Consider the following 18,313-nt stretch of genomic DNA (forward strand, 5'->3'; position numbering starts at 1 on the left):
AGTAGAGAAGCCCTGGGGACTCTTTGACACTCCACCCTTTGCCTTTGACCCTCCCCACAACTGTGTGCCTTCCTGTTTTCAATACACAAGAACATACTTTCTCGTCCGACTTCAGGAATCATACCTGTTTTCAACATTAAATCTGCCTCCCATCATTCCTGTCTTACCACCCAAAGAACGTTAACTTAGAAATCAGGCATTTTGGACCAAATTCTGTAAGACCGACATTGAATAATTTAAACATCCTCCATCCATTGGAAAGCAGACTGGGTATTAGAAGCCCTATACACTGTATTTGATGGGACCTCTTTCTATAGCATTGTCTGGTTTTCAACTGAAAAACTAAAATGGAGGCCAGGCGCAGTGGCTCATGCCTGTCATCTAGCACTCTGGGAGGCCGAGGTGGGAGGATTGTTTGAGCTTAGGAGTTCCAGACCAGCCTGAGCAAGAGCGAGATCCTGTCTCTACTAAAAATAGAAAGAAATTATATGGACAGCTAAAAATATATATATATAGAAAAATTAGCCGGGCATGGTGGCACATGCCTGTAGTCCCAGCTCCTCAGGAGGCTGAAGCAGGAGGATTGCTTGAGCCCAGGAGTTTGAGGTTGTTGTGAACTAGCCTGATGCACGGCACTCTAGCCCGGGCAACAGAGCGAGACTCTGCCTCAAAAAAAAAAAAAAGAAAAAAACTAAAACGGAAAAATAACTTCTGATATTAAGCTGTGATTTCCACCTTCCATGACCCTCATTTACAGGCCGCTGTTTGCATGTGATATTCAGATCTTAACTCCAACTCTGGTATTGTGGGGTTCATGCGCTCAGAAATAGACAGGAACTTTAGAACTGTGAAAACAGTTACTAAAATGGTTAAGTTTATGGCTATTTTAAGGGAAAGTCATTTACTAAGCTGAAGTTTGGGAGAGGCCCTCACTGTTTTATCCCAAAGGACTCAGAAGATTACATAACAAATGTAAAATTTTACCTCCAGCACATGGAAACTCACAGAATAATTTTAAAGCTTGTATGGAAAGTCGTTTTATTCATCTAGGAGAGAAATCTGTTTACAGAAGTTTAATTTAAACCAGTGCATTATTCTCCAGGCATTTGTTCGAACACCCTCATTACACATCAGATTCATTTAACTCCTGGAGGCTTCAGTTCCTTTATCTAAAAACGAGATTGGTCTAGATAATGCTTAAAAGCCCCTTCAAAGCCAAAGAGTCTATAATTTGATATCATCCCAAATAGCAAACAACATATTTCCATTTTGATTGGTTTTTATGTCATGAAATCAATAGTCTTTTTAAGGTACCTATAATAGAATAATTGGGAAAAATATTCCAAAAATATGATTCTTACATTGTTCTACATTGTTGTACTCTGACTTGATGCTACTCACGGAATTATATTAACCAGTTCTGCTATTAAGCCAAAGTATCAAAGACCGAGACCGGTTGGACTCCCAGTGCAATTAAAAAGTTATATTCCTTAATGTCAAATTTATTGCCAAGGAGTAATTAGGTCTTACGAAAAACTGTCTTATTGTGTATTTCACTGTGCTGTAAAAATATTTGACATTAAGAAGAATCACTTCAACTTTAAAGAAAATTTTCTCTATTTTACAAAGATGCTAGGATGCCAGAAAGTCAAAGGTAGCCAAAGATCCAAAATAATAATTTTTCTTTAACTTTTTAAATTACAAATGCCAAACATAAAAATTATGCCAAATTTAAGGAGTACAAAACTGTACTATATGAAAAGAAAAAAAATAGAGAAGCAACTTCTAGTATTAGGCTGTGATTTCCAAAGATGACAATGATTTTCAGAAAATTTGAAAATTTTCCTCTAATTTTTTTCTTCTCTAGTCACATAATAACTGGTATCATACTAAACACAATATTTTGTTACTGGATAAAGCTAATAAGTATTTCTATTGGAAATAATATGTCTAGTTGAGTGAAACAGAATATCTCATGCAATTTAATAACACAGTCTCTCATCTACTATGATGCAGAAAGACAATGAAAATGTCATAAATTCAAGAGGCTTTCGTGATCATTCTCTCTGGTTTTTTCAATATAGATATTAAAAATGGTGTAATATAAAGAATAAACACATTTGGACAGAGTTGACTGCTGAATTAAGTTGTTTATAATAAGGTTAGCTTGTACAATTTAATAAAATTATCACTGTTGTGTAGCATAATAAGTAACTATAAATGGAAGCAATTCACATATATGAGTTTGATGATGGTGATGATTGGAAACAATGATTAGTGATGGGTGTAGTGGGTGGACCTGTGGTTCTAGCTACTCAGGAGGCTGCAGCGGGAGCATCACTTGAGTCCAGGAGTTGGAGACCAGCCTGGTGATATAGCAAGACCACACCTCAACTGGGAAAGAAAGAAAGAAAGAAAGAAAGAAAGAAAGAAAGAAAGAAAGAAAGAAAGAAAGAAAGAAAGAAAGAAAGAAAGAAAGAAAGAAAGAAAGAGAAAGAAAGAAAGAAAGAAAGAAGCAAAGGAAGGAAGGAAGAAAGAGAAAGAGAGAGAGAGAGAAAGAAAGACAGGAAAGGGCCGGGCACGGTGGCTCACACCTGTAATCCCAGCACTCTGGGAGGCCAAGGCGGGTGGATCTCTTGAGATTGGGAGTTCGAGACCAGCCTGAGCAAGAGTGAGTCCCCTGTCTCTACTAAAAATAGAAAGAAATTAGCTGGACAGCTAAAAATATATATAGAAAAAATTAGCCAGGCATGGTGGGGCATGCCTGTAGTCCCAGCTACTGGGGAGGCTGAGGGAGGAGGATCGCTTGAGCCCAGGAGTTTGAGGTTGCTGTGAGCGAGGCTGACACCACGACACTCTAGCTCGGGCAACAGAGAGAGACTTTGTCTCAAAAAAATAAAGGACTGTAAACTGCTTTTGACAGCATTGTGTTGGATTTGAGAGAGAGACAGAACAGACCAACTGAGGAACTAGAAAGCAGCTGGTGATGCTGAGGCTGGAGGAGCCGGGTCTCCCCCATAAGGCGTCCCGACACCTACAGCTTCCCACGCGGATCGTAGCCGGCCCGCACCCCTACCTGCGTGGGAGTTTATCTTTCCCAGCTATCACTGTGGGCAGGGTAAGAACTACTTTTATAAAAATTACCTTCATGGTTACTGAAAACTGAGGAGGAATACTCCACTAATCATGGGCCGTGACTCATAGTTTAAAGACTTGACTAGTAAGCGCCTGTAAGATTTCTTTGAGGCTAAATTTTCTCATCGTACCAAGATTGCTTTCATTTCGTTTCATCCACCTCATAGTGGCACTTTCTGGATGAAGCGCTTCCATGAACTCTCCGAATTCAGCGCTTCGAAGAGGCACAGAGAACTCTGAGGACGATTTCTTCATGCTTCCTCTAAAAAAAGTAATTTTTTAAAAAAAGTCTCTCAAGATTAACAACCGTATGCAAAAAACTCCAAAGTGTTTATAGAGAGTTTAAAAGTAACAGAAGACAGTGAGCAGACAGAAACGAAAATACATAATCCACTTCAGCTGCATGTAAAGTGGATCACGTATCAAGGACAGTTCTAGAACTTTGGGAACTTGGACAAGGCTGTGAGACTCCCATTTTGAGGCATGAAAGAATTAAGAATGGATGATGATTTTGTGGGAAACTTTCTAACTGCTTTTCTAACTATTTCATGTGGGCAATTTCATAAAAGCCTGGTGGTTCACTCTGACACTCTCTCTCTACCTGTCCTTGGAAGGACAAGGAAGCTCCCGGGTGTGGGTCTCACAGTGTAAACTCTTGCTGAGCTTAGAGCCCACCCTGAACACGGCCATGGAAAAACAAACACACTCTCATGTGAACTTCCCCCCACTCTACCCCTTTTTGTACAAATTTATGCTAAAAAGCTTCATTAAGCTTTTTAAGTACATTATCCTTATGAGTAGATTGAGTAAAACATCAATTTCTACAACTTCTAGGAGACAGGGCAAAAATATTTAAAGGAAAATGAGGGGTGGAAATCCTATTAACCAAATTAGGAAGACAAAGGAAATCTGAACACTACAGAAAAAAATCATTTCAACAAAAAACATCCCAAACCCCATTGTAGTCTATCACTTATTTTTGTTACTATAATCACCATTCTTCAATGATTTAGTGTCAATAAATTATAACTAAAAATCTTGTGTATCCTTAATATTTTATATTTCAGCTTCTTTCTTAGGGACTGTAAACAAGTTTATTGGTGCTCATGTTTATAGAAGCAGCATGTATAAATGTAGTGTAAATTGTGAACTGTGTGATAATAGCATGGAGTGTGTGTGTGTCTGTGCAGAAGGAGTTGTGTACGTAAAAAGCCGCTGTGTGTCTGTTTAATTAAGACGGTTGGCCAGGCGCGGTGGCTCACGCCTGTAATCCCAGCACTCTGGGAGGCCGAGGCGGGAGAATCGCTCGAGGTCAGGAGTTCTAGATCAGCCTGAGTAAGAGCGAGACCCCATCTCTATTAAAAATAGAAAGGAATTAGGCAAACAACTAAAAATAGAAAAAAATTAGCCGGGCCTGGTGGCGCATGCCTGTAGTCCCAGCTACTCGGGAGGCTGAGGCAGGAGGATTGCTTGAGCCCAGGAGTTTGAGGTTGCTGTGAGTGAGGCTGACACCACGGCATCTAGCCCGGGCGACAGAGTGAGACTCTGTCTTCAAAAATTAAATAAATAAATAAATGTTTGCTTTGACTTTTACATTCCTCAAATGTGGTTTTCTTCCAAATTTTTAATAATCATCCTATATTTTTAAACTTTTAATTTACATTTAAGCTTCTTAACTTAATGTACCGCTTAATACACTGGCCTCCTCCTCCAGCCCTGACCCTGCCGGCCCAGCCACCCCCCCAGCCCTCCCTGGGGACTGCCCGGCCGTGCCTGTCTCTCCGGCCCTGCCCAGGGTCCTGGGTTTGCACTTTCGCCCTCTGCCGCCTGCTCACAGCGGCCGCGGATTCCCGCGGACACCAGCGCTTTGCTCTGCCTCTCTCCTTCCCGCGGTTCTCCCTCTCGTGGCTGCTTCCGACACTGACCAAATTGCTCTCCGCTGCAAAGGCGGGAGATTGTTTCACTGCAGGTGGCAGAAATTCAAGCCAAACCAACCTAAATGCAAACCACTGGTTTATGTAATTCACAGTCTCAGAGGTTGCAGGTACTTCAGGCACCATGTGTTCACGTCCTTGCTCCCTGCCCAGCCCAGGCTGGCACACACTGGGTATGGCCCCTGTCTTTAAAATACTATGAATATTTATTCTTAAGAAATCTAACCTCTTTTTCTATCCATGCAAATTATGGGAAATGTGGGGTCTTAGGTAAAGAAGAGATTCTCCAGCTTGAAAATCACATTATTGAAATCCCTTCTCATCTCCCAGGTAATCTCTTCTTCTACTGACAGCTACTTTCAGCTTATACTGACCTTAAAGCTGGATTCAGGACTTCAGCTTTTTCCAGCAGGAATTCTTCCCTGTAGAGCGTAAGTGAGCAACACCAACTTTAATGACTCTGTGGAGGACAATGAGGGAACATGCCTCACACGACACATGGCATCTCACTCCAAAGTGACAAAACATTTTTCTTGATCTCTCATCTCCATCACCAGGCTGTGGTTCTCCCTCTATCCGCCCTTCCCTGTGAAGTCTCAGCTCTCTCTTCTTCTAAGCAGGTAGCAGAGCTGTCTCTCATCCCGCCAAATCTGTCTCAGGTGCCGGCCAACCTGCAGCCCTGCAGACTCCAAATAGGCTTGTTAAAGCTTTAACTCCATTCTGTTCTGTTCTGAGGAGCATGTTAAAAAAAAAAAAAATTAACTTCAAAGCTGACTCTTCCCCAAGTAGAAACTCTTGGAATTTGGGTAAGCAATTTTTTTTTCTTTGTTATTTACATTTATATTGATGTCTGCAAGTCAACTTCCAAATAGAATTTTTTTTAAATTCCTTGTATAAAACCAAGATATAAATACTTGTTATCTCATTTGAAAAAGAACTTTCAGTTAAGGCTGGTAGACACCTACAATCACTAAGGTACCCAGCTACCCCTGAAGATACAGGCAGGAATCTCGTGGAAGCTTTTCCAAACAGCAGCTCTGTATCACAAACAACATGGGGACCTCACATAAACAATGTTTTTCTGCTTTTACTTCAGGAACAACTCTTGAGGCAACAGAGAGCAGTTTTATGATTATATTTTATGGTGATTAGGAAAATAGTTTACTGGGTCAACAGTGAGTGGAATATTCAAGGGTTGGTATGAAAAATGCAGTTTTCTCCCAGCCACAAAAGTGATAGGAGACAGAAAAAGAATTGCTTTTTCTGTGGTTCAAGATTTTTACTATGGGAAACAAAACAGGGGAGAAACTTTTTATATAACTTTGCATATTTTATTAATATTTACCTCTCAGCATAATTTGATAAAAAAGAGGTCAGAGCAAATGAGCAGAAGGATGTGGGTTTGCATAGAATTTAAATTTATAATTAGTGGTCTTTCTGTATCTGGTAAGGATATTTTTAGCCACATTTAGCCTTATTCATGCTGTATCTACTCTGTTGTGTGTGTTCCTAAATCCACACACTATACATTTACCGTAAGAAGGCAAAAATGAGAATCCAGCAATAGACGGCCATCCCGAGTGGCCGTGACTCCTCTCAGAGGGCCATGCAGGGGAACATAGAGGACCCACAGCTTTTTCAGGGGACAAAACTTGTAGGGCAAGTTCGACAGTTTATAAAAAGTAGTCTTTCAACTTTTTTCCCTGTATTTACACCACATTTCGAACTTTTATCACATTAAGGAGACTTTAATTGCATGTTTGTGTCTGCTGAAAACAAAGCAAGCTGGAAGTGTGGGGGAAACTAAACGCACGTTGGCTATGAGTGGAGTGATGCTGCGTGTCAGGTGTCAGCCAGCCTGCTCACTGAGACTGCACACCAGGCATTCCCAGACTGCGGCAGCCACACTGCCCCTGAGCCCCGCTGTCATCCAAGTGTGTCAGAATAGAAACGTCACCGTGATCACGGCCTGGAACGCCCGCAGGACACAATGCCACAGATGCCCTCATTCCTCACCAACAAAATAGAAACCCTGACAAGGCCACTTGGATTTACAATTAAAATGCTGGGAGATCAACCTGCTTACCACAAAATGTTCATGTAATTTGGAAAGATGTTCATTTTCTAAAATTCACTTTTGTCTGCGTTAAAAAATTTTTAAGGCCGGCACGGTGGCTCACGCCTGTGATCTTAGCACTCTGGGAGGCCGAGGCGGGAGGATCCCTCGAGGTCAGGAGTTCGAGACCAGCCTGAGCAAGAGCGAGACCCCGTCTCTACTAAAAATAGAAAGAAATGATCTGGCCAATTAAACATATATATAGAAAAAATTAGCCGTGCATGGTGGCACATGCCTGTAGTCCCAGCTACTTGGGAGGCTGAGGCAGGAGGATCGCTTGAGCCCAGGACTCTGAGGTTCCTGTGAGCGAGGCTGACGCCACGGCACTCTAGCTCGGGCAACAGAGAGAGACTCTGTCTCAAAAAGAAAAAAAAAAAATTAAAAAGTATTGTTAGCGTCTTGGTCTGTCTCCATTCCTTATAACTATAATCAAGTAGAGCTGACAACTGAAACTCTGTAATAGATCAATATAAAGTGCTGTCTGGTTTTCACATAAATGAGCATTATTGAAAGTTCATCTGGGCTATAAGAGCCATAGTTTATTTATGACGGTAAAATCTTGCCACAACTGCTTGGGTGGGGTTTTGCAAAGTCGGGGTTAAAATGCAAGGTTGCATTGTGCGAGGTTAATGAGTCGCCGGCTGGGTCTACGCGTCCTGGAGGCCTAAGGCGAATCCGCTCTGGTTCCAGCTGCAGTTTGGCGCCACCTGGTGGCGACCGTCCCTACAGCTCTGCTCTGTGAAGGGGCGTTTCCAGGACAGGCCCAGCGAGTGGGGCGCTGGCTATGTGACCCCCATTGCACTGGCTCCCCGGGGAGAGGGGCCAGCAGGATGCTGAGGATGCAGGAGCTTCTCTTCGCTGTAGCAGCCGCCTCGCTGCACAATCTTGCAGTCCGTGTGACCAGAAACCGTGTGGTTGTGTGTCCCTGCTCACAACCACACAAGCAGGCTCAGAAGTGGATCCTCCAGCCCTGGCTCACTGCGTCCTCCAGAGGGACCCTGGGCCAGGACCTCCCAGCTGAGCTGCCTCTGAATTGTTGAGCACAGAAACTAGGAGAATAAATACGTGTTGTTTTAAGCCACTAAATTTTCATATAATTTGTCCCATGGAACCTGACAACTGATAGAGTAAGTCACGCAGAGAAGGAGGGAAAGCCGGGGTAGGAATGAGTTGGTCACTTCTATGGTCACCTGACACTCCCCCCAGAACCTTCTGAGGAGTCTCAGAAAATGTGTGCTTGGACTGTCCCTCCAGGGTGTCACGTGGCCCGTCCTTCACTGGCCAGGTGTGGTCCCGGGTCTCAGGGCTTTGGCATCTCCATGTGCCAGGCAGGGGAGCAGCACGTGGGCTCTGTGGGCTGCCCGGGCCATGCCGTGAGGTCTGTGAAAAGCGAGACTGTCACACGGTGCTGGTGCACACTCAGCTGAAGCTGCTTCCAACCACAGCGACAGGCGTGGACGAAAAGTACCTGCTAGAACTACGCCTGTCACAAAATACTCCCCATGATTTTCCTTTGCATAAATTCATACTACACTTTCCACGTTCAACATAGCCATTCCCTTTTGGAGTTTTTCAAAATATTGAAACTGAGTATGTTTGCCACAGTTAACTTTTTACTTCATGGGATAAGTCATAGTTTGTTGTTAATGTGTCTATTGACTAATTCGATGTGAACTTGTTATTCTTTTTAATTAAGAAAATTATCTTTCTTATTAATTTGAAATATACTAAATTCATAAAAGGTTATATAGTACAGTCAATAGAATCGAAAGGAAGAAAAACAATTTCAAATCTCCATATTATTAATCCACATCTCCCGGCTCCCTTTAGAGTCTACGATTACGTGAAGCAAGAGAAATTTAGTACATTGGGGCCCATTATGAACGGAAATGAATCACTACTTCCTTTTGCAAATCAGAAATTACAGTTGGATTCAACCATGAGGGATGTTGAAATGTTGGTATTTTTCTTTTAGCTTGTATTCAAATTTTCTTTGATCATGTGACTTTCCAAAATTTCCTTCCTATTTCTTTTTTTTTCTTTTCTTTTCTTTTCTTTCTTTTTTTTTTTTTTTTGAGACAGAGTCTCACTTTGTTGCCCAGGCTAGAGTGAGTGCCGTGGCATCAGCTTAGCTCACAGCAACCTCAGACTCCTCAGCTTAAGTGATCTTCCTGCCTCAGCCTCCCAAGTAGCTGGGACTACAGGCATGCGCCACCATGCCTGGCTAATTTTTTCTATCTACATTTTTAGTTGGCCATATAATTTCTTTCTATTTTTAGTAGAGAAGGGGTCTTGCACTTGCTCAGGCTGGTCTTGAATTCCGGACCTCGAGCAATCCACCCGCCTCAGCCTCCCAGAGTGCTAGGATTACAGGCGTGAGCCACCACGCCTGGCCCCCTATTTCTTTGATGTTGACCTTAAATCTATGGGGTATTATACCTGCACCAGGGAAAGTAAGATACTACTTAAACGGGGCACCCTGCCTTTGTGCATCTTTCTGTTCTGAAACTGCATGGAGAAATCTGTTGGTAGAAATGGCCTTTAAAATAAAGGCAGTGACTCAACTTCTGAAGCCAAGCCAGGTTCTCAGGCTGCAGGGTGCCGGGGTGGGCAGAAAGAGAATTCATTTCAGCAGAGTTCAGGAAGTTACTTGGCACTGCTTGTGAGTCAGGAGAGAGGAGAGCTGGTTATGACTAAACTCTCTTATCTATAACTCTCTATCTATAGTTTAATATGTGTGTTCAGAACATATAGTTGTGTACTTTTATTCATCTGTTTTCTATGTTTTGCTTTGATAGGAAACCCCCACCTCCGTCTTTTCTCTGAGTCTTCAGTCCCATAGTAATGAGTCACCACCACCCGTTGCTTTGAAAGTAAGGACTTTCTAGGTCAGAGATGTTTTTTTTTTAATATTGCTATGGGCCGGGCACAGTGTTTCACGCCTGTTATCCCAGCACTCTGGGTGGCTGAGGAGGGAGGATCGCTCGAGGTCAGGAGTTTGAGACCAGCCTGAGCAAGAGCGAGACCCTGTCTCTACTAAAAAATAGAAAGAAATGATCTGGACAGCTAAAAATATATAGAAAAAATCAGCCGGGCATGGTGGCGCATGCCTGTAGTCCCAGCTACTTAGGAGGCTGAGGCAGGAGGATCGCTTGAGCCCAGGAGTTTGAGGTTGCTGTGAGCTGGGGTGATGCCACAGTACTCTAGCCTGGGCAACAGAGCAAGACTGTGTCTCAAAAAAAAAAAGAAAAAAAAAAAAAGAAAGGAAAGAAATAAAGAAAGAAAATATTGCTATGCATTCCCCTTTATTCAGTGCCTTTAGTGGGATCCTATATGAGGGCCGGTGGTTCAGAGAATGCTTGATTGGAGAAGGGAAAAGATAATTTGTGCTCACAGCACATCTGCTACGTGCTAGGCACTTTATACACTGCCTGACTTAATCCATAACCGGGTGGTGTGCTTCACTCTGAAACATCAGAAAATGGAACTAGGAGGTTCATCATGTTAAGGGACCACCTGAACATAAACTTGGAAGTGGCAGAACTGGAATCGGACCAAAGTTTGCCCCTTCACATAAGCTCTGATTTTTCCACCACACTATCCTTCCTGCAACCCTCACGCTCCTGGCCTTTGGCGAGCTCCAGTCCTGTGGCATCGGCCCAGTCACTACCTCTCTGTGTGGCCGTTTCTTCTGGAAACTGTGGTGCTTAGGAAGAACTCTGAAACACAGTCTAGTTCAAACATTCTAAGAGTCTTCAAGTGACTGACCAGGTACATTGGGTTAATTTAATTTGACTTAGTTTAATTTAATTTGTGTTAGGGGCTCTCAGGGTCTGGCCACTGATACAAGTGCTGACTGATACTCATAAGCCAAGTTGGAGACCACCAGGACCGTCCCCTTTCAGACACTGATTTTCACCCCATTGTTCAGAGATTTGCTCACTGGCTTGGATGTCTAGAAATCCTTTCCATAGGCAGAGAGGCCTGGACACCTGCACTTGGTTGGGAATGAAGTTAGGGCCTCTGTCTGGCTGTGGGCCTTCCCTTGTGGTCGGGCCAAAATGTCTTGGGAAAATTTTAGAAAATCCTGCTACATATAACTATTCGACTCGTGAGAACCAGGGAGGATCGGGGGCTTCTAGCCTCTCCTTCTGTCTTCAGGAGGAAAAAGGAATTGGCAAACAGCAGAAAAAAGCAGGATACCATCTCAACACACATAGCGCCGTCACTGTACCTATAAATCGCTCCACTCTAACCGATAAAAGGGGCTTACACATGCAGAAGTTGGGTGATATTTTTGGCAATTTTAAGATAAGTTGTTTTTGTTGGGGGTGGTCTTTGATACAGTATTAAAATGCTTCCAGATGCCCTTATGACTTTAAAAGGACTTTAAACTCAATTCTGCTTTCCTTCCCAGAACAGAAAGAACTCAGCTTTCAAGAGGCATCTTAAGTCTCTTGAAGACTCAGAATGTTTGAACTTTTTTCTAAATACGTATCTGTTATCATGTAGTAGTTAGTATAATGATTTTATTTATTAAAAATCTCTTCTCTCTAGGTAAAATTGAGATGGCTGTTGAGATAACAGTAGTTAACCCTCTAATTGGTTGAGAATTAGGACTTAATTTTGGCAAAATATAGGAGAAATGGGATAGGCTGTCTTTATTTAAATCAGTCCCAAAAGAATCCTGTAACACAGAGCAAAGGAATAATCAGAGGGCCACAGCATAAAAAATAAGCAGAGTTGCTACAACAACTGCTGCTCATGATATTACGGCTACTAATCATAAAAATGACAATCAGGCGTCCCCAACCACGCGTCAGACACTGTGAGTGGTGAAGTATTGTTTCCTGGTAGTGTCCGTTTTCTCCCTATGCCGTGTGTCCCAGTGTGTGCTTTTGGTGGCATCGCAGGTTAGCCTGGTCCTCACTGCAGCTGGCATGCCTAGTGATGTCACACTCACTGGACATGTCACTATTAATGACATTTGAAATACTCACATTCATCTGAAACTTATATGTATCACAGGTGTAGAGATAACACGTATGAAAGGAACACTTAGGTTTTACATTTGTAGCTACATGGATGCCAAACTCTAGAATCATGGGAGTTTTTAATAAGAGAAAACATAAGTAAATTTTTAGACAACAATACAAATTCTAGCTCTATTTAAATGATTATTTAATAATTATTTTATCGAAATGTATGATATTCATTAATATTAGCTTATAGTTTAATGCTCATTATTTTGCATATTTAGAAGAAAACTAACATTTATAACATATAGCATAACTTAACATTTATGAAAATAATTTTAATGTTTTTATTTTTTACACCATCATTTATACATGTATAAAAATCTACTGAAATATTTGCACACTCTGAAAACATGTGGGCTTGGCAAGGTTAAGTGACAGGCCAGTCCTCACAGACAGCAGGCGAGGTGCTGGGCGGGCCACCATCCCTGACACAAGGCCGCGGCCTCTCAGTCCACGTGCCTGTCACTCAGCTGCTTCTCTCTCTCCGTTGCCTGAAAGATTAGGGCACAGACATCATCTGCGAGGGACGGTACCTCCTAATCTCAACAGTGCGCTAGAAATGACATCATCGTGTTCAACTATCCACTTAATATTCAAGAAAGACGATAACATTTTAAAGTTATCTCCTCATCCAATTTAGCAATACATTGAAAGTCACATTATATTGACTGCATGGGAGGAAAACTGCTAGAAAGAACATTAATTTCTCTACAACACTTTTAAAAAATTCGCATTAATAATCTCCAAGTATACGTTACTGATTTTTCACAATTTTGTTTTCATGTGTCTTCGTGGCATTTTTTTAATGGAAAAAATGATGTGTTTTCTTCTTGTCATCATTTTAAGAATTAAAAAAAACTCTTCGACCTTTGCTCAAAATAATTTTCTCTTCAGATTACAATGGATATTAATTGTAAGATATCATTGCAATTAATGCCCACTGCCTGAAGCAGAATTCTCAGAGAGTTCAGCACTAAAGATGTCCTTTCAGCATTTTTTCTCCTCTGGCTGTTCACACAATTTGGCTTCAATGTTGCCATCACTGAATGCTTCTCCTTTGGTCTCCTCTACTGGGTTCTCTCTCCCGGCAAAGTCTGCCTTCTTCTGCATCATTGTAATTCCTGAATTTCCATGCCTTCCGGCTGGAGAGAAGTTTTTTTTTACTCTGCAATAGCAAACTGCAGACAAAACATTTTTTTTTGAAGTTTTTGTTCATAAATGCATAGACAATGGGATTACACATAGAGTTGGAAAATCCAATGATTTGCACTGTAGCAAAAATCATCTTGATTATGACATCATCATATTTCTTTTCAAAATTACCTGAAATAAAGTAATACTTTAGAATGCATATTTATTTCAATCAGCATACAACTTCTGTTTATCCTCTGTCTTTATCAAAGACTTACACATGTAAAAGTCGTCAAAGTTGTGAAAAGTTCCCAAGACCACTTTGGGAGAGGCATCTTATGTCTGTCATCACAAAATAAGCTTTGTAATGAGTCTCCGTTGTAAAGGAATCTAGGCTTACAAACAGCCCAGTGCCCAGCGCATATGAGGGAGCTCATAGCGTTTAAACTTGATGACTCCAAGCTTCATGGGAACTGGAAGCAACAGTTACCCTCAAATGTCCACTTGCAACAGTTACCCTCAAATGTCCACTTGCAACAGTTACCCTCAAATGTCCACTTGCAACAGTTACCCTCAAATGTTCACTTGCAACAGTTACCCCAAATATTCACTTGCAACAGTTACCCCAAGTGTCCACTTGCATTACAGAAACCAAATCATACTGAGAACTACGTTAAGTACTGGGTTTTCAGAGAGAATATACTGAAAATCCGACTGAAACCCTAGGTATCATTAAATTCATACCACACAAGTCAGGATTTTAAATAGGGAATACTTATAGGATGTCACCCTGTCCCAGCATTCAAATAGCTTAGAGAGAACAGAGGAATAACGTGGGAGATGAATCTCCAGACCTCTCCTTCCGCTTCATAATTATTAAAGATTTGGTCATCGTCATACACAATTACCTACCACATAATGGCCTGGTGATCTTGAAAATAGGAAATAAAGATATGGAATGTTTGATATCTGATGACCCATGTGTATAGCAAAAATGTCAATGATTCATTGTCTATTCCAGCAGGAAATGAACCAGAATGTCTATCAGATGAGAACAACAAGCACTCACTGTACTCGGTCATCATGTGAACGACGTGGAAAGGTGCCCAGCACACACCAAGGAGAGCCACCACCTTCACCATCATCATGACAGCTCGCTTCTTCTCCCTAAACCCACTGAGAAACACTGTATCGGTTAACTTCTCCTTGGCAAATGTGTCAGATTGCTGGCAAAGCTATTAAATAAAGCTGGGACCTCGTCCACTCCACCAAAATTTTTCAAGTGAGTTCCCTAAAGGTTATTGTGGGCTGATTATCATCTTTTTGCATCGACATTATCATCATCCGTGTATTTTTTTTTTTTTTTTGAGACAGAGTCTCGCTGTGTTGCCCGGGCTAGAGTGAGTGCCGTGGTGTCAGCCTCGCTCACAGCAACCTCAAACTCCTGGGCTCAAGCGATCCTCCTGCCTCAGCCTCCCCAGTAGCTGGGACTACAGGTATGCGCCACCATGCCCGGCTAATTTTTTCTACATATATATTTTAGTTGGCCAGATAATTTCTTTCTATTTTTAGTAGAGATGGGGTCTCACTCTTGCTGAGGCTGGTCTTGAACTCCTGACCTCCAGCAATCCTCCCGCCTCGGCCTCCCAGAGTGCCAGGATTACAGGCGTGAGCCACCGCCCCCGGCCCATCCATGTATTTCTCACATCATCCATATCCTTCTGGTGCCTGGCACTTACAGACGGTTGGCACAGATTACGTAATTAATCTTCCCACTGAGCCATTTGACAATTACAGAAACTGAGGCACAAAAAAGGTTAAGTTACTTGCAGATGGCTCGTAAAAGATGTATTTTAGATGGGAATTTAGGCAGTCTAACTTTAGTGACTAAGCTCTTATTGACTTTATATTAAAAAGCTTCATGCCTGTGGCAAAAAATAATCAGTATTTATGAAATAAGGGAAGCTGTAAGGATAGAATTAAATTGAACACTTTCTTATATATCTAAATAATCTGATTAAGCCAGAGATTCAGACTAAGTTTCTCCATTACTCCTGTAAAGGAGATTTACACCGACTAGAGATCGACACATTTGCATGGTGCTTTAAGTTTAGAAAAATCCATACTTGGGCCGGGCACGGTGGCTCATGTCTGCAATCCTAGCATGCTGGGAGGCCGAGGCGGGAGGATCCCTCGAGGTCAGGAGTTCGAGACCAGCCTGAGCAAGAGTGAGACCCCATCTCTACTAAAAATAGAAAGAAATTATCTGGCCAACTAAAAATATATATATAGAAAAAATTAGCCGGGCGTGGTGGCGCATGCCTGTAGTCCCAGCTACTCAGGAGGCTGAGGCAGGAGGATCGCTTGAGCCTCAGAGTTTGAGGTTGCTGTGAGCAAGGCTGACACCATGGCACTCTAGCCCGGGCAACAGAGTGAGACTCTGTCTCAGAAAGAAAAAAAAAAAAAAAAAAAAACCTCCAGAGAGCCAGTGCTGTAAATGTGAATTCCAGTGATGCTCTGGCAAAATTACCTAGGGGCCCTGAGGTCCCCGGCAGCTGTCCCTTCTAGCACAACTACTTACAAATATTTTGAAGAGAGGTGACTATTTCAGGAAACGGACCTGACTATTTTGGACATTTCTGTCCCATGAATAGTTCAAAGCATGGAACCCTCCCCCACTCTTCTCTTTATCCAAAGTTCGTAGCCGATTTTGCTGTACAGGACAAGCGTCAGCATCAGAGGCGGGAGGAAGAGGATGACCAGGATGAAGGTGCTGTAGATCTGCTGGTGCGCGGGGCTGGTCCGCTCTTCCAAGCAGCAGCTGTGCTCTTTCTCATACAGGAGATCATGCTTGACCTTTACAGTAAGAACAATTCAGTTAAAATAACCCGTAGTCAGTATCAAAAGAACAGACAGCAGCCAAGTATTCCTGTTACGCAACATTAAGCTCTTTCTAATTTGCCACCGGTACATATTTCAGATGAGATACAATTTTAATTGTTCTCTTGTTGTGAAATGTGGTTTTTCTATGAATACTTAACTGCTGAAGGTCTTAAGACTTTTAAACTATCTTTCCCATTTTAAATGGAATTGAGCTTCATTTTTTTGTCTTTCTCAACTTTTATTTTCACTAGTCACAAGTTTTCAATTGGCTGAAAAAGCATTGCACTTACCCAAATACATATTGAAAAATATTTTGCGTATCATGTCAGCTACTTTAATGTTAAATTATTTTGCTTCTTCAGTTGTTGAAGAGAGAGATTAGACAAGGCTTCAGACTTCTAGTTGGAAAGGACTGAAAGCCATTTCTTGTTACTGCAATTTCGTATTACAATGATCAGACTGCTTGGAAAGATATTCAAAAGTCAACTGGTAGCTTTTAAATTCTGAGATGAATGAAAAATTGGGATTCAAACTATTGCCAATCTACAAATATTCAGATTGTATTTGTTTGCTGATTTCTTCATACTATTTCCAATAATAATAATAGAAACTGCTAAAAACGGATCATTTCAAGGACAATCCAAACCTTTAAAGCATATTCAAAATTCACTTCTCTGGGTAACAGGAGCAAAAATGAATTTATGAAAACAACTGTCATTTTAGTCACTCTGGAGCTTTCTAGATGAATACTTAGATCTTAAGGCATATTTCTGTCTACATTCCCAGCAAATTTTATCAGCAATGTTCAATGTCAGTTGAATGGGGGAAAAGAAGCTTTTTGGTTACTCATCAGCGGTAAGAAAAAAGCTTATACTTCTGTAAAATTCTCCTAATACAGCACCTGAGGCTGGGGTGTCATGCTGGGCCCACATTCCCATTTCCTCTTTCATAATCATCCTTCTCCCAGCTTATGCAAGTTACATGTCTCACCCAATCCAAATCTTACTATGGGGCACCAAAAAGAAAAAAAAAAAAAGAGAGAGAGAGAATTCAGATTACTGATGTCAATGAAGCCACCTTGATCAAGGGGTCATAAACCCATGGTAGGGCTCTGTGCTTTGGCCTGTCTTAAATATTATACATTTCTTTTCAGAGTAAAGCCTGGCATAGGAAAAAAGGTATTTGGACAGGGACATCGTGAATTCACATTTTTCATACAGTGAGGAGGCAGAAGTGACGACTGTATTAATTTCACCACCTCCTTGTTTCTCTCACTTGAAATTTGCTAAATACATCACTCTTGAGAAGAGCCCAGTGGGAGAGAAACAGCCGTGGGTGAGAAATGTGGATGGCCTTGGTGCTTTGCAGCAGCCAGGTGAGAAATTCAGGCTCTCTGCGAGCTCAACCACGGCTCTCAGAGAACTCAGGTGTGAGAGGGTGGCCGTGGGATTGCATATGAATACTTTTATGTGACCTGAAAAATGAAATCAGACTTTTTCCTGACAGGAAGTAAATCTGATTTAGCTCATCCGTCTAACAGTGAGGACTGAGTTTTGACAATTAGATTATATGCATTTTCTACAAACAAAATGAGTTGTAGATTTAAAATATATTTAGAGTATATAATAAAACAATTTTATTTTTCAAAATTGACAAATCTGTTTTCTATGTGCCAGAAATGGAGCCCACAATTTGGAACTAGACTGAGTCACTTATAAAAGGGCTCTGCCCCGTGGGCTTCCCGCTGCTCGGCAGAAAGGCTGCAGGTGTGGGAGCTCAGAGGTCGTTCTGCGCTGCTGGCCCGAGGACACAGCAGGGTCGGAAGCCTCAGTGATGTTGTCTCTGAGAAATTCATGAGGTCAAGAATCAATGCTGAGCAACAGCCATGCCCAGAGGGCACTGAGCCCTGTGACCGGCTGCTCAACACCAGCATAGTGTCCCCTCTGCTGTGACTCCCCGTGCCTGGCTGGGCCATCTGACAGAGGTGTAGGGAAAGGAGAGAGGTTGGGTAAGATGATCCCCAACATGCTTCCAAGTAGAATTTCAATTTGTTAATGAATAGGAGGCCGACAAGA

The 18,313-nt window shown here is 41.9% G+C and overlaps 1 protein-coding gene across 1 annotated transcript; it reads right to left on the reverse strand.

Moving 5' to 3' along the window:
* Positions 1-13,097: 13,097 nt before the first annotated feature.
* Positions 13,098-17,157, reverse strand: QRFPR (pyroglutamylated RFamide peptide receptor). Its single transcript, XM_045537315.1, is given in 5 exon segments — positions 13,098-13,424; positions 13,426-13,547; positions 14,425-14,522; positions 15,976-16,211; positions 17,140-17,157. Coding segments are annotated over 5 exon segments (744 nt in total). The 3' UTR covers positions 13,098-13,154.
* Positions 17,158-18,313: the final 1,156 nt, after the last annotated feature.

The sequence above is a fragment of the Lemur catta genome, chromosome 26, assembly GCF_020740605.2.
Source record: "Lemur catta isolate mLemCat1 chromosome 26, mLemCat1.pri, whole genome shotgun sequence".
In the NCBI taxonomy this organism is placed as follows: domain Eukaryota; kingdom Metazoa; phylum Chordata; class Mammalia; order Primates; family Lemuridae; genus Lemur; species Lemur catta.